Source organism: Lissotriton helveticus, chromosome 3_2 (genome assembly GCF_964261635.1).
Source record: "Lissotriton helveticus chromosome 3_2, aLisHel1.1, whole genome shotgun sequence".
Lineage (NCBI taxonomy): Eukaryota > Metazoa > Chordata > Amphibia > Caudata > Salamandridae > Lissotriton > Lissotriton helveticus.
In genome coordinates, this window is record NC_136062.1 from 47,665,164 (window position 1) to 47,692,294 (window position 27,131).

A 27,131-nucleotide genomic window follows, 5' to 3' on the forward strand; every position below is an offset into this window, starting at 1 on the left:
TTAGGAGTGATTGTTTTACATACAGTTGTAGTTAGCATTCAACCCTGTTCCATCACATAATAATTCCAGTATTCATATATATATATATATATATAGATAGTAATAGTCTAGTGTATGTTTGTGTGTCGAGTTTGTAAACTAGCATGTGCTTTAGAATGCAGATTAAGAACAGAGTATGCAAATTGTTTCATGAATTAAGTGTCCATGTATGTATGCCTATGAGCATTGTCTTTGGCTACAGCATTTGTAAGAACATTGTAGGTTTATGTAGCGAAGACATATGAGACATTTCAAGCAAAGGCAGTTGATTAACATGAGTGCATGTTTTATGCATGAGTGTGTGTGCATCAGTGTGCATATGCAGGTGACTGGAACATCAGTGGGAGGAAACCCATTCCTAGATTGATGTTAGGGAGCTGGGTTCAAGCATGTGTGTTTGCTAGTAAAGTTCTTTAGAATGTGTGGGTGAGGTATTGTGCATGTGTAAAAAAGAACTGAGTCTATACACGTGAATTATGAGTATTCAACAACAAAAAGGTCTGTTTAAAAGAAGGAGTGTGTGGAATATAAGTATTTCTGTCTGACTGAATCAGAAATTGGGGTATTTTATCTTTGTTCAAATGTCAGTACATGAAGTATGTGCGTAAGCGTGGGCTGCTTTAAGAGGAATGTGCAAATTTATGATTTGGACATTTGTTGATGTGGAAGAAGTGTTTGGCGTAACATGTGTGAGCAGTATTTGTGGAATATATAGAGAATTCATTAATATTTAATCTGTGTCAGACTCAAGGTAGTTGAAGTAATCTTTGCCATTTTAATTATATGCCACTAGGAAGCAATAGGAAAGACGCAGTCTTGACTTCCAGCTCAGCAGTATGAGACACAAATGCTTTCTGTTTGTTTCAAAATACCAAGAATAAATGCTGAGGTTTAAAAATACCAAGAATAAATGCTGAGGACTAACGCCCAGATGCAGTGGCAGTGTTTTTCTTGGTGCCACTTTTGAATATTGAGCAATGTGAATGAAACTCCATTAACCTTTTTCTATATAAAAAAATAAGTTACTCATCTTTATTTCAGAAGTCGACATTTAACTTTTCCCCTATCTCTCTGCTTGAAATTTATTATTTGACGTATTGTTAAACTGGAAATAAATAGGACGATCAGTAAAAAGTAAAATTTTCTAATTGCAGATGTCGACGAGTGTTCAGAAAACCCAAATCTGTGTGAAAATGGGCTGTGCCTTAACATCCCTGGAGGATATCGATGCGAATGTGAAATGGGATTTTTACCAAACCTTGATGGAAAAACATGCCAAGGTAAAGTACGCATTCCCCACACAAAATACATTTCCATACAATTGTATTAATTCAGATTGAAAGGTAGAAGCCTTGTGTTCTTCTTTCTGTGGTAGGTTGCATTCATCAACAATTTTGCTTAGACATTACTGCCTCAAGACATAGTAGTTTAGGGGTGGTGTAACAAATTATGTCTTCTCCCAAAAGTAGAGTAAATAGTACTGTTCTATCATCCAGGCATGCATGGCCATTCCTCTATCCGAATATTGGGTGTAAAGCAACACATTTGGCAAGCATGCTTGTTTTCTAACGCAGTGAAGTGGCCATTCAGGGTAATAATAGAAACTATTTCAACATTGTTAGATTGTATTATTATTTGTGTTGTGTGACTACCCATCTCAAGGAATAATCACAGCCCTTGTCAGGGTGAACCCTGAAAGTCACTAAATTAACCTGAGCTCATCCACCTGGTACTTATGGCACAGAGCAGACAGGCTTACTCTTAGGGCCAAGTATAAATTATTTATGCGGCACCGAAACAGTAATAAAGTCAAACTGACAAACAATAACAATTTCAAACCAAATGAGAAAAAACTAAGTAAAATGTAATCAACAAAATGACAAAAATCCAATAATGGCAACTGGAGATATTAATTTTGAATGCTTTAAGTAGTAATAGCGCCAAAAAACACAATGTGCCAATCATAGTCAATGGTTGCGATAGACTGGGTACTAGGTACAACCTGAGGCTGGATTTCATGGAGCGTTGGTCAGATACACCACCCAGGGTTCCGGTCAAAGATGTTATCTTCTGATTTAGTCCTTTACGTCCCAAACCACCAAATGAGTACACTTTGAATGCTCCCTTGGATATCAGGGTAAGCACTTAGAGACTCACAGAGGCAGAAGCCAAAAGCATGGTCCAGTCGCCACTGGTCAGCTGGGCAGATGCAGAAAAGGCCTCTTGTACTTTGTTGTATCCCTGCAGGTTCCACAAGAGGTCAGCATTATGACACTTGGAGTCTGTTTCTTTATCCTGGGTAGAAGAGGGAACAGACCCAGACCTACAGGGCTCTTCTCAGGCCATAGATAACATTTACAGACCTCTGTAAAAGTTCCCACAGTCAACCCTACATACTTTGGGCATTTTCAAAATGGGAGAAGTCTTCGGCCACTCAAAACTTGGGCTCAGAGGGCTGGGTGTGTGTATGGCGGGTGTACTATTGTAATCCTTGTGTTCTCCCACATCTAACACTAAAATCCAGTTTTAAGCAGCCTTTATACCCACAATAGACCTAGAGACAAATGTCTGGAAGGACAAAGTCCAGAGGCCAGACTGTGTATACAGAAGAGTAGTCTTGGAATCCTGTTTGCCTTCCTTTCAATTGTACCCCCAGTTTTATGTATAAACCCAGAAGTCCTGTCAAGCAAGGTTTGACACTCAAGCAGGAATTGACATAGTCAAAAAGGAAGCTCACAGCCATGCATATTCTGTTATGTTTGGAGGAGTTATCTCTGCCCACGCAGGTCAGCTATTGTTTGCTCCTAGGAGGCATTTTACACCTCTTTCACACCTATTCAAATGCTAATTCCTATCGGAGAGAGGCAAATGCAAATATGCTCCAGGAACGTCAGTTAACTTGTTCCTGAATAATTGTTAAAATTCCAACTTCACCCCGAATTGGACTTTTAATAACTATTAAAAATTGTGGTTTAATTATTTTCCTAGCTTGCCCCCTAACTGAGATACAGTATTAAGATTGTAATCTGTATTCAGTTTTTTTTTACCAAGTACAGCTATGACTGCCAAAGTAAAAAAGAAATTGCTTTTGGGTTAGGCACTATAAATACATGGTAATATTAAATGTAACGTCCTTTTAAATACAATGCACCCTGACTAGTGGCTTATACAGGATATGTAGGGGTGACTTATAAAAAGGTTTATTTTGACAGGTCAAATTGCAGTTTTTACACTCCTACAGTCAGGCTATGCTGGAAGCGATGTTTTTACTTCTACTGAAGTAGATAGCACAGTAGGAGCAGCAGTCCCCTAGGGGCATCTACCTTCTAGCCACTGGGTACAACTTGTATGATATACTAGGGACTTTTAGGTAGGTAAAATATACCATTTAGAAATATGCCAATTTAACCATGTTAAAAGGTGAAGCACAGGCACTTCCTGACTGGTTAAAAGGGGTAAAGTGCACAGAGTTCTAAAGCCAGCAAAAATATCTGGTCCAGCTAAAGGTGAAAAATTCCGACTAACCATGCACAAAAGGTGGATTTCATACAAACATAATCACCTAACTTACTTGGATCCTATTGTGTATGTTGTACTTTTCTTTATTGAACAAATGGTGTAATTTCATGCAGATAGATTACTTCTTTTTCATCCTTTAGTACATCTTGAACTTGCTTCAGGATATTCATGGGTATTCTCAGTCTTCTAGATATGTCATTAGGCGTTATATGCTATCTATGCCTTCAGCAGATCCTACAAGCTCCCAAACCAAATTGGCAACCTATAGTATTTTTACATAGTAGAGCAGACCATGAAGATAGACAGAACCTCTAGGCCAACATTTTGGAATGGGTGGCATGAATAGCACCAGCGGCAATTGGCAACAACTGCTGCTGTTATAGGCACCTGTTGCTGCATGTGAAAGTGACACCTGATTGTAAAATCATCATGATGGATTGCTATTAGGGGTACAACTGGCACTAATGGTAAATCTTTTATCACAGTCCCTTAACTGTGCTACCTCTGGTAAAAATTATGTTGTTCTGTTTTCCAGCCCGAAATAAACTCAGCTCTCAGGCAGTCTTTATGAGCAAATCTCAAAGCTAACTGCAACAATGTGAAAAATATGAGCTTAAGGCTGTTCGGGCATGGTGACAAATAGGCTTGGGCTATGTATGGTATTGGTATAGCTTTTAGGTTTATATTTAGGTATATTTTTGGTTGTTTTGAGTTGCTGGGTAACGACTCACCATTTGGAAACCCAGCCTGCCTTCAGACAGGATAAAGGTGTTCTCCCCAAAACCTTTACGCACTTGATAAGAGTGTAGGTCACAAGGCGTCTACTCTGAATTGAATATAGATCAATGGTTCTATCTGATTTGTGATTACATTTGTAATTACAATGAATATTACAAATAATGAGATCATAAGTTATAGAATGTGAATTCTTTTCCAGATAGGCTACTAGCAGATGTTCCAAGTCTAAAATACCCTTTAACAAACATGTTTCAAACCTGTTCAGAAGAACCAATGGGAGGAGGATACACATAAGTCTCGGAAACACCTCAGCATCAGAGCAGCAACGAGAAGCAAGGGATCCCATTTGTAAAGAAATAAATCCACCCAGAAATAACCTGAACTAGCAGAGATGGATTATTGACAAGTAGGCATTAAAACATGTAGATGAGGACTGATGAGACTTGTCCACCAACACCATAGGTAGAGAAGCTCAATAGTGCGTACCGACACAGATGCAGGTCTCTGTGACAACGTCTGCAGATAAATTGTTAGCCATTGAAAATGACTTTTTCTGGTGTGTAGCTATCACCGTTCTACAGTAATAGAACAGCACCTTAAAACTGGTAGTTCCCGCTTGCCACAGAATCTTATTTGTTAGTCAATATGGGACCACCAGTTGTAAAGGATAGCTGCTCCTGAAGGGTGTCATTTTGTTGTTGTTTATGTAAAGAGTTACGAGTAGTTACTAGATGGAAGGGTCTTTATTTACAATCTTTTCAGCATATCTTTGCCATGCACCTCAATAATTACTGTGCTTGCAGAGCAATGGTTGTTGTGTTAGTTCACATGGCTTCTTTTTACTATTTATGAATGTTAATGTTAACAGTTAAGAATCAAATGTAACCATATATATTCTTTTTGCTATTAAGTACTAGGAAATAATGCAACAGCAAAAGTTAATTTTCAACTCACATTGAATTATTCAACAACAGTTAACTCTGTTCCATTCCTATTATTTTAGATATTGATGAGTGCACCCTCGCCAATATATGTGTGTTTGGTACTTGCAAGAACCTTCCTGGCTTCTTCAGATGTGAGTGTGACTCGGGATACGAATTGGACAGAAGTGGTGGGAACTGTACAGGTAAGAATATTTACACCAAATGCCTTATGATTTAATCTACTGCAAAATAACTGGAGTAAATGCATGGAATCATTTTATTGAGAGCACAAGACAAATCCCAATAATAATAAATAACCAGTGGATTAACCGCTATCTTTGGATTCTGGAGCAGCGTGCTAGTTGCCGTAAAGAAATTCAATACCTTGTCAGGGTCATTAATGCTATATAAATCCAATTACTAAGTACAATACAGTACTCTAGGAAATGGGTTCTGACAATTTCACTTTTTGACTATACAGTTTCGGGCTTTTACTGAGATTGAGTCTCAATACCTGTTCTCAGTCTCAGTAAATTCTGTGAAAATGGACATGCTGATGTCGGTCTCAAACATAGCTGCAGTATGTTTCCTTCTCAGGGCATGAAGGTTTGGTTTCCTGTAGGTCTTGCGGCTTCCCATGATTGTTATTATCACTTAATGAGGCTGACGGACCCTCAAATCTATGTCCATCTCTTCATGGAGGGAATGCAAGGCGGTTCAGCCACTCAAGGCCTCCATCTTGCTCGACGTCCTTGACTGTAGTCACAAAAATAGTCACTCAGATGCTCGCATGTAGGCATTTATTGTAGCATTAGGTCCCTTCTGAAACTTAGGGAAGTTAGGGACTTCCTAACATCGTTCTCCCCTGTTTTCTGTTTCCTGACCGAAACTCAGCTAAATGCCTCCGCTCTACCCTGCATTTCACTGGCATTAACTGACAATTACCAACTAGTCAGGTTAGACAGGGAATCTAGACCTGGCAGTGGAATTGAGATTGCATTTCGCAAACCTCCAAAAATTCACATAATGGAATCACTTGAGGAATGGGAATGGAAATGTGTGTTTTTGTACCTCATTGGAAGTGCGCCTTCATTTACCGCCCCCAGGGCCCAAGAAAGATTTCAGCCATATGCTGATGGAATGCATTGTTCCCCCATAGACTTTCATTGAAAAATTTCCATGGGGAACCGGTCTTTAAATCAGAGATAGGGGCCTTTTTGAAGACATGGAATCACTAAATCTGACTCAATTGTGGGCCATACATTGAATCTGCTTTTTACTTATTCACCTCTGTTGGTTATCGAAGACCCCCTCGCCCTCACATGGATAAATCACTCTTTTTTAAGTTGGCATATTCATTAAAGCAAAAGGTGCCGCTAGTGAATAATCCATATAGAATTTGGAGAAATATCACAGCAGAAAAAATTGCTAGAACTGTGTCTTGGGGAATAGTGACCCAAAACTCTGATATTGAGGCAACGTTAAATAATTATCATCTTACGTTGTCAATGACTTTCGACAAAAATGCTCCCCTAAAAACCTCCAAACATACCTCTGGCAGGTCCCATGCTACTTGGTTCATGAAGGATTTACACTTGCAGTAGGCAGTTTGTAGAAAGCAGCTTCTATTTGGCAGTGGAACTTGCTAAGGAGGCTCAGGCTCCACTTAATTTGTCTCTGGAATCCACCAAGGGACTGTTAGCTTGGAAAACAGAGCTCGTCATAACCCAATAGAAAAAACACAATATTGATTATTTAATCTGAGCAACTATCGCCCGTTCTCTTTGCTTCCTCTCCTAGGAAAAAATACTTGAGAGCCATGTGAATAATCAGCTGATGATGTTTCTGGACGATCATATGATCTTGGATCCCCTCCCAATTTTGGATCCATACAGCCCATAGTACGGAGACTGCATTAATGGCAGTAACTGACTTGATCCATCTTTGTTTGGATGCTGGATCCCCAGCCATTCTTGTTCTACCTTGAGATCGGTGTTGCTGTGTTCACTTTGCAGTGGTTAATTGACTTTTTAAAAGATCGGACCCAAATTATTTCGTTGGGTTCATTTAAATCTCAGCAAATGTCTCTTAGCAAGGGAGTACATCAGAGCTCTTTCCGAGCCCTACGGTTTTTCATGTTTATGTTGCTCCCTTAGCGCAGATTGTGAGAACTTATGGCTTTAAAATAATCTTGCATGCCGATGATACGCAGTTGATTATCACTATGGAACAAGACATTGAGGATTCGAGGCAGTACTTACAAACCTGCATGAAACACATTGCTACTTGGATGGGTAGGAGCTATCATCTACCTGCGGTTTGAGAAAGCTCAACATTTCTGGGTTCCAGACTGGTGGCCGGTGGAACTGTGTTCTGCTCCAATCCCTAGTCACTCTGCTAAAAACATAGCGATACAAATTGACCAGGACTTGACAATAAGAAATCATGTTGCTGCAGTAAGAGGGACTTGTTTTGTCATGATGTGCACTTTGAAGAAGGTCTTTCCTTGGCTTCCTGGCTTGACCTGGAAAATGCTGATCCAGGCGCTGGTTATCAGTCACCTGTACAACAGCAATGCACTGCTTAGGCAGCTAACAATACTCTGCTGACGAAACACGGCAGCTAGATACGTTTTCAATCTTCCAGCAGGCTCTCCTTCAACACCTTCACGTTATCTACCAGTGAGGAAAACTATAATTTTTACGATCTGCTGTCTTGTTCACAAAACCCTTTTTGGTAGATCCCCGCTATAGCTGAAAAACAGACTTACATTTTAAAGCCCGGCACATACACTGAGATCTAGTAATAAGGCATTTCTCTCTATTCCACTGGTCAAGCTTTCCAAATATGGTGGCAGATCCTTCTCTCACATTGCACCGAGGGCATGGAATCAGCTTCTTGTCTTTCTTCGCGGCTGTGTAGATTTCAGTAAATTTATGAAATTGTTGAAATAATGGGTATTCGAGAAGTTTGGGGATGGAACTGGAAGAGGCTAGCACAGAGAGACACCTTCAGGTGTGATTCGTTGCACTCTACAAATGGATATCATATCACATCAGAGTACTAACTGCCAGTGTCCACCTTTTAAGATAAGATCTACTGATGTGCAGCTAGGGTAAAAGGCTCTGGACTGGTTACAAGCAAACATTTGAGCACAGTCATGTGCATGTGTGAACGCATGAGACTACCATATATTTCAGCCCGGTATCTGCGCACAGGTAGCCTAAAGGAGTATTGACCCTTCAGGGATTGGTACTGACCTGGTGTAGGCTTTGTATTGTGAGTGAGCATTCATTGTGTAGGTCTGCAGTGCTTTCTGAAAGACTGTGCGCTCGCAGCATTGTGCCTTATGATTGAAAGCTGCATCACTGAAGTTTCACTATACTTAGAGCTAGAGAAACCGGTCAGATATCCATTTTAGGGTAAACTTGTACACCAAGTCCTGATCCACTGTCACTTTTGTGATAATTTTACCTCTTATGGCACTTTGACACCGTTCATATTTCCCTGGCTCAGGCATCATCATATTCCAGGCCTTTATGCCCCCTACTGGCCAAAGTCCTCATCAAACATATGAGCCATGTGAAAGTGCTTGGCCCAATTCCAGTTTAAGGCAATACGCATGCACTAGTGGAAAATAGGCATGCACTAATTAACTCTGTACACTGCAACTCGCCTGGGCAAGCCCACACCCACAGTACAGGGGAGGAAAACCAGACCTCTGCAGTCAAGCACAAGAAGGCTCTCCTTTGATTCTTTGGTGGTTAGGCATCAGGCAGCTGTGTCAGTTGGGGGTGAAAATGAGACTCCCAGGGAAGATCTTTTCATAGATCACCTGAAGTCGCTATGTTTCTATATCCCCGATTGCTGTGCAGGAGGGTGGGGCAGGGGTGGACTGCTAATGTGGCACCCTAGTAATGGGCAGAGGGGCCTGACTTTCAGACCATTGCACCTCAAATTAAACAAAAACGTGCACAAGGGTTAGACCCTTGGGAAGACCCTGTGCCTGGAACTCTAATGCCAGAATAATGCCCTGCAGGAAGTAAAACGACTCCTGAGTCTCCACAAGGATGGACTTTGAGACCCTGAAACCTCTACTGGTTCCAAAGACAAGAATGGGTCTCTCCAGAGCCGCTGGATTCTTGATGCCCCCTGAGGCACTGTAGGGGAAATGGACATGCTGCATGACTCTAGAGGGTTCCACTGGGACTTCTGTGGACTATCCCCTGACTCTGCTGACACACAAGTACCTGGTGAGTAGCCAGGATGCTGTCGGATCTTGGGAGTGTAGGAGGGAGGGTGTTCTGTTTGTTGGCTTGGGGAGGGTCTATGAAAGATGCCACTCAAACAGCAGAGAGCATGAAGAGCATGGGTAGAAGACATGGGGGGTGAAGGGAGCCTTAGAAATCAAGCTCCCTAATGAAAAGCTAATTTACAGCTTGAGAGGCCTGAAGAAAATGCTACTGGGGCCCAGAGCACACTGCCGAAATTTCCCTACCCTTGGTCACGTGGGCAGGAGAACAAGGAGGATGCCCATTCTGCACGACCACACAATAGCTGTGTTGGCTGGGTTGTGCAGGATGGGTTCCCGATGGAGCCCAATAGTTGGCATATACTGAAAGCCCATCAAAGGGACAGGGGCGCCCAGAATCACACAGCCACATATTGGGAAAAAAAGAAAAAGCCTCCCACAAAGCAAATCATAATGTATTTACTGCCTGGGCCTAAGGAGGGCCCCATAAGCCCTTGCATGAGCTAACATTTGCATATTGTCTCTTCTGTGCTGCCTCATGAAGGGCAGCATCACCATCAATGTTGGCCATCAGTTTTTGGGGTGATTACTGGAGGTGCAGAAGCCATCAAAAATATGTTCGCAAAAAGTAGGCATTGGTCTCCCAGGAGGTTACAGTGATGCCTGCGGCAGTATTTTTGTACACTCCTAGAGATTGTGCTTTGACTAGAAGGCTCCTTCCTCTGTATTTGCCATGCTCGCGACTGCATGGTCGTCATTCATGCATGGCTGCTGCATGGTCTGCTGTCCCTGAGTGCTGCTGACCTTCTCCTGCCTCCACACCTTCACGTCCTGAGTCTCCAAGGCCTCAAGTTTCTGAGTCTCTCCATTGCCTTCCCTGGTGGCACCTTACTGCAGCTAACAGAGTCAAGCATTCTCAAGGAGCTGTCCCCCAATGTTCCAACTGGAGTCTGTTAACTAGAAGTAAGAGGCTGTGGCACTGTTGGAGCCTTATAAGACAGTAGGGCGGCAGCAGCGGCATCAGTTTGCATATATTCAGAGGGTGGGAGGTAAGAGGATGATTCTCAAGTTTATGGTCAGCTTTTGATCCAGTAGTATTTGTGACGTCTGTAACATCAGAGAAGCAACTGAACGGACATCAGGTTGTATTGGGCTGCAAATTTTGTCTTGCCTTCCGACTCATTGTTGTCATGAGTCAGCAGAAGTTGGGTGTCATCTGCATAGGTTCGCCTCTGAAAACAACAGATAAACCACACAACCTGTTATTTATGACCCAGAAAGGAACCCAGCAAGGCTAGGGCTGTCCCCTCCACACCAATAGAGACAAGGCGATGTAACAGGATCTCTTGTGAGATCGTGTCAAATGGCGCAAAGAGGTCTAATAGTTTTAAGACAATGTTATGGCCAGCATCTAGCATAAATTTGATGGAGTTTTTTTATTTCCACAAACACTGGGGCGTATTATCAAGGGGGTTTATCTCCGTTTTTTGGCTTTAAAAGCCAAGAAAGCGGAGATAAAATTATCTCCCTATTACCTAGCTGTCGCCAACACCAGTTAGCGACAGCTAGTAGGAGATAGCGACCATCTTGGGCCCCGCTTTGCATGTCAGTGATATTTATCACTAATGACATGCAAAGTGGGCGTGCCAAGATGTTAGCGACTGGAAACAGTCGCTAACATCTCTATCTCCTATTACCAACTTTTGGAGATAAGCGCGAATATCTCCAAAAGCTAACACCTGCCCCTGAGCAGTTCTTAGCCATGTTATCCAATGGTAGGTGGATAACATGGCTAAGAGCATTAGCTCGGTAATGCATGAATATCGCTGACTTTTCAGTGATATTCATGCATTTCGGCCGATTTTTATCGCTTAGGAGATAAATTTTGATAATATCAAGGCTCCTAAGCGATAAAAATCGCCGCAGCTCGGCGATGAAATTATCGCCGCTAAACCAACATAGCGATAATTATCGCTAGTTGTTGGTAATATGCCCCACTGTCTCTGTGCTGTGGTGAACTCTAAGGCCTGATTGTGAGGGGTGGAGGAGATTGAAGGTATGTAGGTATATTGATAGTTGGGTGTTTACGGTCAATAATCTTGGAGACACCCGGGAGCAAAGAGATAGGTTTGAAATTAGAGAGGGTTTTTGGGTCTGCATTTGGTTTTTTGAGGAGGGCTGACATAAGGAGAAGCAATTAAAAGCTATTGCTTCCTGGCAGTATGTTGACAATAAGGCTGTTGGCACATGTCCCCTCAATCTGACCAAACACAGGTAAAAGAACATACCCAAAGGGGTATTTTTTTTTACCTGAGAGGTTTTCTGGTACCCTTTTGCATGCTATAAAAGTGTTATCTTTTTTAATGATATTGATCTTCCTGTGTTTCAGATGTGAATGAATGTGCAGACCCCACAACCTGCATCAGTGGAAGCTGTGAAAATACACCTGGCAGTTACACCTGTGAGTGCCCACCTGACTTCGAGCTGAACCCAACGCGTGTTGGGTGTGTGGGTAAGATATAACTTTTTTTTTTTTTTTTAGTATAGGAAATATAACCTCATTGCTGCACTATTTTCTATTGCTGTGTTGTATTTTCCACGAAAACAGGCACAGACATGAGACATGCATCCTATTAAATTAATTCCTGCTATTGGCTATCCTCCTTACATTTAACAAATCCCCTGTGATTATTTTCTTTTTGCTTGCTCTCCTGTTCAGCAGTGGCATGGACGTAGGCACAGATTAAAAATACAATTGTCCCAAACCCCCTTATCCAAACGTATGTAACTCTTAGATTTGTCTATCGAACCTTCTGTACTATGTCCAGTAATAATCTGCAACCATACCTATTTTGAACAAATCTGGCTTATCTCAGTCAAACTCTTTTTATTTAACGTGTTCAATGTGATGCAATAGATCAACAATCCTAATCAAACCTCATCAGACAAAGATGAATTCTGGGATCCTTGTAGGATTTGCAGTGGCACCTCTTCATCATCTCATAGAATCAAGAACGAACCCTGTGTTGCATTTCATTTAACTATAACAATGTCCACTTAGCATAGAAGCTTGTTTGCTTGGGGCTTGTATCCTGGTCCTAAACCCATAACAGGGATGTTTTGCTTTGACTCTTTCTCCCTCATGCTGTATTATAGTCTCCGAGCACCGACTGCTGATAGCTGAATTACTTCAAAAGTCCCCAAATTAGCCTCTCTTCAGTGTATGGGGAGCCCTCCAGGAGGCAAAAACCTATTTGCCTGGAGCTCTGAAAGTCCTTGTTTAATATTGTAGACAACAGTGCCTGTCAAGGAAACTCCTGTGTCGGGGGCACTCAGGCCCATTAGTCACATCCTCCTGTGGATATGGACTGAGAGTGGGTCCTTGTGTAGGACTAGAAAGTCCATTGCATGCCTTATGGAGGAGCTACATTATCAATTTGAACTATACAGGTTCGCCTATACCTCACCACAGGATGTTCACATATCGCTTGCACATTCTCTTCTGCTAGTTGTTTGTATGTAATGGTGATACAAAATTGACTATAGCATTTCTTTACATTTTACTGGACAGCACCTAAACATGTTAAATTGTTTCAAGAATGGACCTTATCCCTACTTTTGAATTGATATTACAGTGTCTATCTAGATTAAAGAGATGTTGATCTTTCCATATTAACAGGCTCAAAGAACATAAAAATGGCAAGCACACACCATAGACAAAATGATGAACATACAACTCTAATGGCTAGAAAAATAAATACACCAATATAAAACCAAAACACGTATGAAAACCACTGTTTCTAGATAGCAAGGGCCCTGAGAAAAAAGTTCAGAAACACAGATAACCGGATATAAGAAGACAAGGGAACTGTGGACAGTGCCTCCCCCACCGGTGCTCCACAAATGATCCTACTTTTTACAACTAGGTGCATATGTGACTAATGATTACGATGATTAGATGATTTGAAACACCAGTTAAAGCTGTTTACCCTTCTAAAGCTATTTACTCGCTTACTGACAAAGCCATTAGAATGTACATGGGCTATATAAAGAAATATCAAAACACCCTATGTTAGTAGAACACCTCTTTTTCTGCAGCAAATCAGTGCATCCTAGAAGTGTTCATTTTGGTTCAATTCAATTAATCCAATCAGGTGAAAACACCTGTAAACATTGATACGTGAAAGCAAAGACCAGAAATAGAAATGTTGTATCCCAGTAACATAGAGCCGTCTAATATTTAGGCTGATTTTATCAAAAGAGAAACAATTGCATGGGCCCCTTATAACGTGTCCAACACAGTATAATTTCAAGGCTTCATTCCAATCGGATGGTGGAAGTAAGAAAAACTATGGGACTGATTTAGTGTTTCAAGTATGGTATTAACTACATTAGGAGAGTAGAGGACAATACCTCCAACATCCTGAGGGACCTCCGCCCACCAAATTTAGAGTTGTCTACTGTTCCTGTTGAGAACTCTCTTCATTGACAGGAACTGCAGCCTTTTGAAGGAAAGTACAGTCAGGCATGATGGCCAGCTAATAAACATTTTTACATACTGTTTTTTTTTTTTTAAACCTCTCAAATTAGGAGTTTGTTTTTCAAAAACACGAATGGTGCCACACGCTTGGTATTTTAATCCAGGGTGACGGGGTCATTATTTTTTCCGGTTCCGTTTCAGCCAGGTTTTACTCTAAAAAGGGTAAATGAAATAAAATCCTTCCCTCAATGGCTTGTACTTTGTTGGGCCATCAGAGGATGTATTTTTTTGAGACGCCACAAGTAAAGGAATCAGACTATAATTAATTGAACAGAATGTAATTGGAATATGAATGAATTTTCCCATAAAATAAGAGAGAGACATAGGCATCAAAAACACAGAAGAAAAGCAACTCACAGATTCTCCCCTAGTGTCCGTCCGCTGCTCATGTTGTAATACAGGTACTATTTCCCAACCTCCACCCTCCTGTCATTTATGTCCGCCATCCCCCCCATTCTCCACTCCCCCTCCCCATAACAAAAGCAACCTTTAACAAACAAGCATCAGAAAGTTGCCAGCATTGCAAGGACGAAAAACTAGAAAACTTTTATTGTTAATTATATTTTCAATACGGTCGTTTAGTTGTACATAATGTCTTCTTGGTTATATATAAGATATCAAAAATACTTATAACACTTTTTTATTATACCTCTTCAACATGCTGCATAGCAGCCATGCTGCTGTACAACATAGCTTAAAGACATTGGCAAAGCCAATAGCTCTGGTTGAACACTAATAAGGTACCAAAGATGAGACCTATTGGAATTGCTAATGCTTGTTTTATTTATGGCCGGCTAAATAAAGACCTCCTTCACACTGTTTATCCGGTTGCTGGTCAAATTGTACATTAGCTTTACTATGTAGTCTATGGCCGGCAAAACTGCAGAGATTAGTTACTATTTCACCGGCTTCCGGGTAAATATCTCAGATTTTCTACTATTTGCCAGCAGCCTGGTAAATAGACACTTCCTTTTGAAATAGGAAGATCTGTATGTGCCTGTAATTATATATTTGGCTTGTCTGTCACAATTAATCCCCAGACTCCCTCTGACTCGGCTTGTTTGCACTGAATTGTGCGAAATATACTTGCTCATGTGGCAGAACGCCTGAAAACAAAAGCATTGCTCACTGCTAAATATTCTTTGGATGTTTTGCTTTTGAATTGGTTTTCCTATATATAGTGATAAAGTGAGCAATTCACCAGTGCAAAACGTGCGCCCTTACCGCTAGAAACCTGGTTTTGCTCCTAAGAATAATCATCCAGGTTCTGAATTTTCATTAATAGAATTGTATTGTTTTAAATCTTTTAGACACAAGGCACGGAAACTGCTTTCTGGATGCGAAGCCACGTGGGGACAACGGAGGCCACTCCTGCAGCAATGAGATTGGGGTTGGCGTTTCCAAGGCCTCGTGTTGCTGTTCCCTCGGTAGAGCCTGGGGCACCCCCTGTGAATTGTGTCCGCCAGTCAACACAAGTAAGTCTGTCATTTCACGTCATGAGTCAGTGTCAAGGACCATGGGATTATACTAAAATATTTTAAGATTATACCAAAATGTTGAAATAGAAGCAGACCTGTGAATTGTCTCCATTTCGTGAACTGTATTAGGAGTTGAGAAAAATATAAATAATTCTAGATCACAGCTGTACTGCAAATCAACTAGTTCCAATATTCAATTGCTTCAGACTCTAGCTCTTGGAGGCGTCTGCAGAATGTTGCTCCTTGTAGGCAAACTGCCATGATGTGTTGAATGAATCTTAACTCTTAATACTTTTGCTGCAAGGGCTCTGATTTGTAAGAGCATTGGGAAAACTACAAATTATTTGTGAAATATTTTAATGTGCTAACACAGTTCTGTTGTTCATTAGCGGAATATAACGTTTAATGGGGGGCATGGCCTGGGCAGCAATGGAGATGACCACATAATCCATAGCTCTGCGCAAAGCCCAGCAGGTTCAAAGATCCTGACTCATCCCATGCCAAACTGGGCTGGAAAGTGGCTCTGAGACACCCAGGGACCTCGACGGCTGCGTAGCCATCATCCGCCCCGGAGTGCAGGATGTGGAAGGCTCTGATGAGGTCGGAGGGGCTGTGCCCCACAAAATAGCGTTGCCTGGCCAAGGATGGAGCTGGACAGAGAGGCCGTGTGCAGCCAAGAAGAAGAAAATTGGGCTCCAGATCGGGGACCGGAGGTGGGCGGAGTGGCACTGAGGAGTTGGAGAACACCGGGGCCCCATGGATGTGGCACTGCTGACAGACCACCCCAGGGTGCAGCACCCAACAGGCAAGATGAAACGGTGATGGACTTACCAACATGGCCATAATAACCTGGAGCACAACCAAGCACGGCATAGACCCAGGCAGCCACGAGAAGATCTGTGGACAATGGTCGAGGGAAAAGGCAAAGCGGGTGCCAGATTGGTGACTGGAGGAGTGCAGTGGAAGACAGATGGGGAAAATGAATGCCCCAGATTTGGCATCTATGCCCTTACATGTAGTGAGCTTGGCCCCGAGTGGCAGGCGACAGTACAGCACCCAGGCTGTGGAGCAGGAATCATTTGGTTGCTTAGCACATATATGACTAGTGGGATGCCACATACAGTGGCACAAAGCTCATTTGAGGACTGAAAGGTCAAGGCCTCCCAGGGGATAAGTGTGAGTAAGGCTGGGGAACTGCAGTCTCTGAGACCCCAGGTGGAAGGGGATACTGGAGAGCTGCAGTACAGAGAGAAGGAACAGCCCCTAAAAGCACAACCTACCAGCTCTTACCAGCTTTGATGATTTAATTTATTTAAGAAGGCGGATGCTTTCTAACCCTTGAGTGAGTGCTTGTGGCAGAGGGAGTACCATAGAGTGATTATCGAAGGGCCGGTGCTTGGCGGGGGTTGGGAAAATGGTGCTCCCAAAAGGAAGAAAAAAAATGGAGCAGGACATTGGGGTGTCATGCCAGACAAGGACCACTGATGCCAAGATAGAGGGAGAATAAGATCTGGCAACTCACAAGGAGAGGATTCTAAGGGTAATCCGTGATACCAAGACTGAGCTTGAGCGCAAAATAGAGGCGGTGGCAATAGCAATGGGTCTGCTCTCAATTTACCAGAAAAAGGTTGATGGAGGGAGGGATTGAAACGGTAAAACTACAACAACTACAGAAAGAAGTAACCATTGTGACCCCTGCGCATTGACTGACTAGGCAACAAAGCGGTATTCCCAAGAGATGACAGAAGGTTACTTTAAGGAGAACAAGGATTCAGTGAACTGAAGGGTAGTCCATAGGTAGGAATACAAGATGGTGGTGAGAGGCCAGTTGATATCTCATAAGGTGGGAATCAAGAGGGAAAGGGACAAGGGAGGGAGCTAGAAGAAAAACTACTAGCCTGAGAGGTACAATATGTGTAAATCCTGGAACAAATCTGTCCACCCTAATAGAATACACATGGGACAAATATAAACGATTGGTGCAACATGAGTTCAAGTTAATAGGTAGGGCTAAACAACATAATCTAAACATATCTACAAGGCGGGAAACAAGGAAGGGAAACTCCTTTTGTAGCAGGCAAAGAGAGAGCAAGGGCAGGGTTAGGTACACAAAGTATACACACCAGGATGGCAGCTAATGGAATCAGCTTGGGAGATATCACACACTTTTGTAGGCTTCTTAAAAGGACTATGTGCCCCATGCCCCCATATTGAATGAGGGGGACCAATATGCATTTATCAATGATATTCCCATCCCTAGCCAAGGGAGGGAGCAAGGAAGCTCATAGACTGGACAGGAGGGACTACCGCCGGAATTCTTTAAATGTGTATGAAGCCAGGTGGTATGCCTGATTAGAACCATACCCTAAGAGTCCAAGGCAGTAGGTTTTCCCAAGAGACCTACAACAAGTGACAATAGGAAAACTGACTTACTTATGCTCCTCACAGTTCCTCATGTAGACTAATATTTATCTTTAATATCAAAGCAACGATTTTAGTGATGGAGATAGCAAACCAACTGATGCGGCTGAAACATGGTAATATAGCCCCAGATCAATTGGGATTCATGCTCTACAAATCAACTAGGCATAACCTCTGGGCTATTCAGATGCCTGGCACACTAGATGGGGGTGAAACACCTGGCAGTGATTCTAGCACCAGATGCTAAAAAAGTGTTTGATTTTTGGAATGGCCATATGATGGCACTGCTAGAGCATGTGGTCTTTGGGCCCTCCTTTCTCGTATGGGTGCAGCATCTGTACACCCACCCGACTGCCTGGTTTCAGATGAATGGCATACTCTCCAAAGAGTTCGAACTGGGGAAGGTAACTCAGCAGGTGTGCTCCTTGACCCCGCTCTTGTTTGCAGTGGAAATGGAGCTAGTGGCTACCTGGATTCGAAAAGACGCTTAGATCTGGGTGCTCTGCAGGGACCATGATAAGGATCACTGTTTTAGGATCTGCATTAATTGGGACAAGTCCTACCTGTACCCTCTAATGGTGTGGCAGTAAGGGATGGAACTGTCCCATACCCAGAGAAGAAAGGGGTTTTACTTACCGGGGGATCTATGTAACCTCAGACCAGAAATTATTCTTTGACTGAAATTTGGGAGGGTTGTTGGAGGATTATAGGAAAGACATTGGTCATTAGTGCCAGCTGCCGTTGTCTATTTTGGGCAGACCGGCCCCTTATAACATGATATACTTGCCCAAGTTCCTTTATGCACTGCTAAACTCTCTCTATGAGGTCCCTGTGCACTTCAAGGCTCAGGGACCTCGAAGGCTACAGGCTGAGCCCAGGTTGTTGCTGTGGGATGGGGGAGTATGGCAAATAGCATTGTCAGCACTGACTAGGAAGCCCTTCGATAGAGGCATAGCTCTACCAGACCTACACCTATACTTATAGGTAACCCAACTAGTGGCAGTCACTGCCTGGTCATTTGTGGAGCAAAAGGAGCCATCACTGATGGCTGGCTGAAATACTAAGGACCTGGTGGGCTTTACTAGGCAACTGTATAGAAACGGAAAACGTACTAATCTACAGACTCAGACGGTGATGGCGATCAAAGCGGGGAGAACAGTGACACACAGGATAGAATAGCTGGGTAAACTGACATTAGAAATGAAGATGCCATGATGGGATGCAGAGGCCCGGCGCCCCTTTGAGGGGTGGAAGGATATAGAAAGTGGGACACACTGGGCATCTCAAAGGTAGGGTATCTTTGGAGTGACAATAAGTTAATAACCTTTGCAGAGCTACAGGCACAGTATGAGCTAACAGGAACTCACTACCTGCAGTACTTACCAATTAGGCACATCTTGAAGGAATGCATGGCTAGAATGAAAGACATTCCTGATGAGAGGCCTATGGAATACAGAGTACTATATGTCCCCCTCCATCAACATGCACTATCCATAATATCCAATTTACTGTTTGCAAACAGTCTGCCACCGCTGAGGGTGCTAAGAGAGAAGTGGGAAGTAGATCTGGGTAGACTGGAAGACGACGACTGGGGAGCAAACTGCAGGTACCGCCTGGGTGTGGCTATCTGGGCTGGGTTTCAACTGGTCCAACTGAAGCTCTTCCATAGAGCTTGCTAAACCAGGGCTAGGTTACATGCAATGGGCAGTACCACCACAGGCAACTGCCTGATGGGGTGTACACACAGAGGCACGTTTATGCACAAGCTTTGGTAATGGCCTAAACATCTGTCATTCAGCAGGCGAGCAGAGGAACAGATATGTAAAGTGAGGGCATGCCCTGAAAAAAACCTCACCAAAGTATAGGGAGAAACTTGGCAGATAAGACAATATAGATGGCTAAGTTTAGGGTCCCTATAGATGGCCAAGTTTGGGGACCCTGCAATGGCTCGGGGTGTTGACTACTATGAAGGTGCCACTGACGGTGACAATGCTGTGGTTGATGGGAAGTGTACAGACTACTGGAAGACATGAACCAGTATGTATGGAATTGCGATCCAGCTTTTGATTGTCGGACATGAAAGCTGCCTGATGGGGAGGGGGTTCTTCTTGTTCAAAGTTATGTGTTCGTCTAAATGAAATAAAATAGATTTTAAAAAATGTACAAAGTTGAATGTCCACTTTAATCAATGCCATAGATCACGGGATATCACAAAAATGCCTAACAATAAGCATGCTTTGTGTGGTCATTGTCTCCAGACTGTGCTATGTTATAGGAGCTGAGACAAATGTAACCAATTCTAGACCATAGCTGATCTGCAAACAAACCTATTCTAATATATACTTGAATTTCATATTGGCTTCATGCAGACAGACTTTCATAATGTGTTGAAGGAATCTTGGCACTTAAATATGTCTGCTGTAAAAGCTATGATTTACTAGTGAAGTGGGAAAACTACAAATTACTTGTCACATATTTTGACATGATATTATATCTCTGTTTATTTTATTAGCTGAATATAAAGTTTTATGTCCTGGTGGAGAAGGATTCCGACCAAATCCCATTACAGTCATACTGGAGGGTAAGCTGGAGTTCCATCAGAATTGTGTTTACACTATGCAGCGCGCACAGCGATTCACAGGACATTTTGTGACCCTAAAATGTGGTTGTTGTGTCTCTTCCATAGACATTGATGAGTGCCAAGAGCTGCCGGGGCTTTGTCAGGGAGGAAAATGTATCAACACGTTTGGTAGCTTCCAGTGCCGATGTCCCACAGGCTACTATCTGAATGAAGACGCCCGTGTCTGCGATGGTAAGGCGCCCCTGCAAATATTCACCATCAACCTTTCATCCTCTCAGTTTGGGCACAAGATACCTCCAAAGTTTCAGAAATATTGACAATCAGTAAAAAAATTGAAATTAAACAGTTCTATAAATATACTGATAAAACCATTTTGGACAAAATTTCAACTAATTGTAAGTGGTTTTGCAGATCTCCACAAAAATGAGTTTTCGAAGTATCATTGGTTAACATTTATTTTTCTCAGTTTACAGTGGTACAATGTGGTTTTTGTATTGATTCAAAGAATGAAAACCAACACATGACGTGAGGTCAAAAAAGTCAAAAGGTCAAAAGTATTTTATTATGATTTGGAACTCAAAGAGATCAAAAAAGGGGACGTTAGGAACGCTCCCTGAGTTGTTTAGGGACTACAGGATGCAGCTTCCCCCACATGGAGGAAGCATGGGGTTAACAACAGATTTAACTAATAGATCTAAGCACTCTTTGTGATGTAATTGTCTCCAGACTGTGCAAAATAATAAGAATTAAGAAATACGTTACTGATTTCAGCGCACAGCTGATCTGCAAACTAACCTATTCCAAGATATGCTGAATTTCATAGTACTGAGAATAATTTGAGTAGCGAACTCCCAGAAAAGGCTTATTAATGGAAAGCTGGCATAGTACGGATTTTGAAAAGACCAGGGTTAAATCACACACGAAGGCAGTTATATATCTTGAATATTGGATAATGTTTAAATCTTACTTAAAATAGTCATACTGACGCACAATCTTGCCTTAAGTAAAATACTTAATTCAGTTTTCACTCCTCCCTTTATAAACTCACAGATATTCTATTTCGAACAATAAGATTTATCAGAGAGCTTGAGTCATAGTGTTTTCAGTTAGTCTTTATGATCTACGCATAACAATGAATTCCAAAAATAATATTACAGGGATGGACCAAAGCACAAAAGAAGCCAAGCCTGCTCGCCAGAGCATGTTACAGGCAGACAAAGGGCAGACACTGCAAAACAAAGGGCAGACACTGCAAAACAAAGGGCAGACACTGGCAGACGAAGGGCAGACCCTGCAAAACAAAGGGCAGACACTGGCAGACAAAGGGCAGACACTGCAAAACAAAGGGCAGACACTGGCAGCCGAAGGGTAGACCCTGCAAAACAAAGGGCAGACACTGGCAGACAAAGGGCAGACACTGCCAGACTATAGTGCTCTAAATATCGTCCTACAGAACAACATGGCCAGAATATGGCCACGTGTAGGTAGGCAAGCATAGATTTACCATTCGTAACTCTGCATATATGTACCATGACCATATATATCTTCAAGTTATGTAAATTTAAGAAAAGTAAATATAGATTATAAAGTATAAGTATAGATTTACTACACCTAGTCAAGTAAATCTTTATTCTATCAGCGCATTTCCATAACAACTAGAAACAATCAAGAAGAACCTCACATTTTAAAAATTCAGTGTGACGGTAGCAAATGAACATACTATCTGGATGACCGCCCTGAAAACCATCAAGCAGTACAAACTATCTATTTGTTCATATCTAGCCAACTAATTCATCGTACAGCCCGAACAGCATTTTGATAATAATACACCAAATAAAATGCCAACAAAGTTTTTAAATGAACAACCAGTGAAGCTAATTAATATTAATAGTTAAGCGTTCAAATGAAATAAAAAATATTGCAAGCTCAAGGATGCAGCCAATGAAGTTCCTATACCAATAGCTGTTCGCATTGATAAAGTGCATGGCCAGACTTTAAAATAAAATAATAAGGCTCAACATGCAGGAGATCTGCCAAGACTTTGCAACATGAATCCAAAGTAAAGTGCCTGTGAAATGTAATATTAGCAACCATAAAACAAATTGATAATAATGGTGGCTAGGAGCACAAATTAAATAAGGGTCATTTTACAAGCTGACAGATCAAAACGATTCATATCTTGTACTGATGAACAATTCACATTATTAAAGTGGTTGCCGAACATTAAACAAGAAATAATAAAGCTTGACCCACAAGGAGTCAGCCATAACTTTACAATGCAAGTCCAGAATAAACTGCCTGTGTAGAATGGTGATATTAACTCTGCATAGAGTTCAGTGGAACTTATGCTTGCAGGTTAAAAAGTCTGACTCGATATGATTAATTTTCCCATTGCCTGGTTGCGTAAATTATATGCTAAGCCTATTGAAAGCTGCACGTATTCCTTATACATAATTATGTATTATTGTACCCTCATTCCAACTGGCTGGCCTTTGCTCTGCTAATATGTGAGCTGATGTAAGCAGCCTTCTGTGTTAGAGTACTAACATCGTCCGGACTGCTGAGGCAAAATGGAGCATATCATTTGCATCCAGCTTATTGTAGTCATTATCCGTGGCATTCACTGTGGACTTATCGGATCTTGTGGCCTTCCAGGCAGCATGCTTGTAGGATGCCTCTGCCTGGTACATTTACGACCGATCTGATCCACTATTGGTAACTCTGCATAAGTACTATGACAATATATACCTTCCAGTCACGTAGAAGTAGATTTAAGAATATATACTTAACTATACTGTACTTACATTCACAATATTTTGATTGTAAATGTTCTAGACATGACATTTTCGTAGGACAATATTTTGGTTCATGATACTCTGACTTAAAACCAGAAAGAGACACGTGCTCGGGTTGTAAGTAACACAAAGCATAGGAGAGAAGACATTTAAAAGGCCCTAATTACAATGAGACTCAGAGAGCCTCCGGACGCTTTCCGAGCCTCATGGTGCGTTTCCCCTTCGACTGCCGCATTACGATGCAGGCGGTCGAAAGTGAAACTGGCAGGTCATTTTGGCTGGATGCGAGTCTGAGGCCTGCCTAAAATCACTATTGACGGCGTTTACACCATAGGGATTACGATGTCAGTTTCCAACAGTTCCAACAGGCTTCCCATGAGGGAAAGCCTGTTGGCAATCGACATTGGAGGCCCCTAGCAGGGCCCCTGTTCACCCTGTGGCCTCTGGATGGGGGCTGAGGGGGCACCTATGTGCTCCCCTGTTAATCCCTGCATCGTGTGGCAGGCACCCGGGGATGAACCGATTCTCGCGTTTCTCTATAGGAGCTTGTGCTATGGACGGTTTACGGCCGCAGCACTAGCTCCCATAGAGAAATGGGAATATGCGACCGCAACATGTGCAGTCGCATTGTAATGCTGCGCTTGGGACCACCGACCAGAGGTCCGTTGGTCCCGATTCCCGAATGGTGTCAGGCGGACGTGAATCTGCCCAACATCGTAACAGGCCTTACAGTCTGTAACTGAGATATACGTTTTAATAGATCACTCTAAGGAAACACCTTATCAAGAAACCTGATAGTTTATTTAAAACAAATAAATAAATAAAATTGACAGGAATGACCTGAAGAAGGAAATACACATGGACTTATTCTCGCTAGGATGAAGTGGTTGGGAGACCTTGGCTATGACCTCTATAGGGATGTTTCACCTGCCTTGGTGGGTCAAAAGGTAGGCATGTTTAAATACATCTATGCCGGTTATTTGGAGAAGTGGGAACAGTATTTATTGTAGCCTAACAGCAGCTCGAGACTATGTGGTAGAAAAATAGAACGTTTTTTAATTCCATGTATTTGTGAGTGTGGCAAGTTTCAAGAGCCGACCAGGTCCACTTAGTGATCGACTGAGGGTAACTTTGTATTTGTTAAGAGTAGGTTTGTTGGTGAAGTCCTTGACATCCATTATATTTATACATTTACATATATACAAGTAATGGTTTGGTTGTTATCTGTATTTGTAAGTAGCCAAATAATCTTGTGTGGTTTAATTGAGTGGCAGCATTTCTTCACTTGGGTAGAATCTAGAGAACTAGATTACTAGAGAACAGTATATTTCCAGGCTAACGTAAATATTTTGCAAGTTTACTGCACTACACTCTTCTGAAAAAACTGCATAGTTATCCTCTGTAATTGCGAAATATTACCCACATCAGGCGCAATATTTTGTGTTTCCTTTCAGAATATAAGCTGTGTTTTCCCTGTATGTTAGCAGATATATGAATTGTACATTGAACTATTTCATATTATAGGTTTATACATTATGAAACATGTTGTATGTTTTGACCTTATCTATCCCATTGGATACTTTATAGATATGGGTTAAATTCTATAGCCAACATTAGAAAACATGCATAAGACCAGACAAATAATTTATAATCTTTGTACGCCATCATACATGCAGCTACAAGTACTGATTTGAGACTACTGAAAAGTATCAGTTACCAATACAGAATTGAAAATAATTGTATTAATTGAATATATTGTTTGTATTTTAAACAGATGTCAATGAGTGCGAAACACCTGGTATTTGCGGCCCTGGCACCTGTTATAACACAGTTGGAAATTATACCTGTATTTGTCCTCCTGACTACATGCAGATCAACGGCGGAAACAACTGCATGGGTAAGCATAAGTTCCCATTTCATGAAAATACAGAATTTAAATAAAATGTATGAAGCTATGGATTTTTTTAGTTGCATCTCTCATGACACCGTTTGTAATCAGTCTGTTTGTTGAGTGAAGTAGTGCGATATTACAACAGCAGAGTGTCTTGAGTCACAAAACTCAGAGTTAGAGCCACGGTACACTGCATTTGTGGCAAGGTTATATTAAGGGAAACACTGCCCCTTTCTGTCCATTCTCAAGACAAATCAACATGGGATAGCTGTTTAACACCTTAAAAACGTAGTATTCACACACAAGGTATTTTTCTTTAGTGTGGTATGCTTAGGCTTTACGGAATAATGTTATATTCAATTGATTTGGGTCACCTCGCTCCCCCAATGTCCGCCACACACCCGGGCACTCATCCGTTTGTGTAGTGTGCAATGGCTATTGAAAGGAACTACCATGGCAGACCTGGTGTCTCCTATGCCACTTTTGCTTAGGATAGACACTCCACTTTTCCACTGCGAGCCATCAAATGATGGACATACGAACAGACAATAACTCCTTGTGGCAGTGTGAAGATGATACCAGCCGCCACTCCTGGATCGGGGCATCACTCCTTTCCAAGGCGGGAGTAATCATTTGATTATTGACCCATTTCTCCCCTGATCTGCTTGCTCTTTTCCCCCAATAGAGCATTGGGGAGTTAAACGGAAAATATTGGTATAGAATTAAGAACATGTAAATGATCTAACAATGTGCATCTTTTTGTGGAATTAATATGAACTAACTGCTTGAGGAAACGTGAACACACTATAATTCAATTATATTGTGGCTTCTCTGTCTCCAGAGTATTTAATATATTTTAAATGGAGTTTATTTACCAGAGTTGGGGGGAAAAATCTGTTTTGCTATTTGTCACAGATGCACGTGCAGTCCAGTCAAATTCAAAATACTTGGGTTTCAGATGAGGACTAGTGTCCACAAACAGTGCCATTGCATACTTTACAAAAACACAACATAGGGAAGCATTGACAGCACTGTCTCCTCCTAAGAAATACAAGTGTGCATGTAAGAAAGAAAAGATTGTTCTGAAGGCCCCGTACTGAAGGCATTTCCAAGCTTCGAGATCAGAGACTGACCTGGCGATGCTTATTCATGCCAGGATGCCAACGCCATTCCAGCTGCCACTGTGAGCTGGCAGGCGTGCTTCTGAAGTGCACGCTTCCTGCATCTATTGTTCTATTAAAATGAATCACAGATACAAACAACTGCTATTTACAACACTAATACCTTCGTTCTTATTGGGTCAGTGATCCTGATTCAGGTGAAAACAGGAGTTTGCACCAGACTTGGTATTACAATTTGTACAAAATTACACCAAATACCTGTCAGATTTTACCAAGCACATTCCACAAGAAAACCCGTAATATTCGGAGTTTCCTAGGTACGAAAATGGGAAAAATGGTGGGTAATAACGCAGTGGGAAAAAAGTGAATACTCCTAGGGCATTTTTCTTTTCCTCGGCGATATTACCACACCTAATTGGCAACATGTCTGTATCGAGACTATTATTATTATGAGAGGGATTTTTTATGAACTTAAAGTTGGAAATGACTTGTCCATCCATGGTATACTTGAATGACATCATTGTGTATAGCTTCCTTTTTTTTAACGAAATGTGCAAGTATGTATTCATTAGTAAATATTTAGGTGTTTTGTTTGCCTACAGATATGAGAAGAAGTTTATGCTTCAGAAATTATTACGCTGACAATCAGACCTGTGATGGTGAATTGCTTTTTAATATGACAAAGAAAATGTGTTGCTGTTCCTACAACATCGGGCGAGCTTGGAACAGACCGTGTGAGCAATGCCCAGTTCCTAGCACTGGTATGTATATCTATTATCACTAAAACCCGACTACGTGAATGTTTATATGCACATTTAGGGAAATGTATTCAT

At 41.8% G+C, this 27,131-nt stretch overlaps 1 protein-coding gene across 2 annotated transcripts in view; it reads left to right on the forward strand.

Annotated features, from left to right (window-relative positions):
• Window positions 1-27,131, forward strand: part of FBN1 (fibrillin 1) — a 713,526-nt gene that overhangs the window by 586,566 nt on the left and 99,829 nt on the right. For both annotated transcript variants that reach the window (XM_078684805.1, XM_078684806.1), the window contains exons 34-41: window positions 1,194-1,319; window positions 5,300-5,422; window positions 11,861-11,983; window positions 15,322-15,486; window positions 20,423-20,491; window positions 20,597-20,722; window positions 25,061-25,183; window positions 26,901-27,059. In XM_078684805.1, coding sequence (XP_078540931.1) covers window positions 1,194-1,319; window positions 5,300-5,422; window positions 11,861-11,983; window positions 15,322-15,486; window positions 20,423-20,491; window positions 20,597-20,722; window positions 25,061-25,183; window positions 26,901-27,059 — 1,014 coding nt within the window. The remainder of the gene's footprint in view (window positions 1-1,193; window positions 1,320-5,299; window positions 5,423-11,860; window positions 11,984-15,321; window positions 15,487-20,422; window positions 20,492-20,596; window positions 20,723-25,060; window positions 25,184-26,900; window positions 27,060-27,131) is intronic.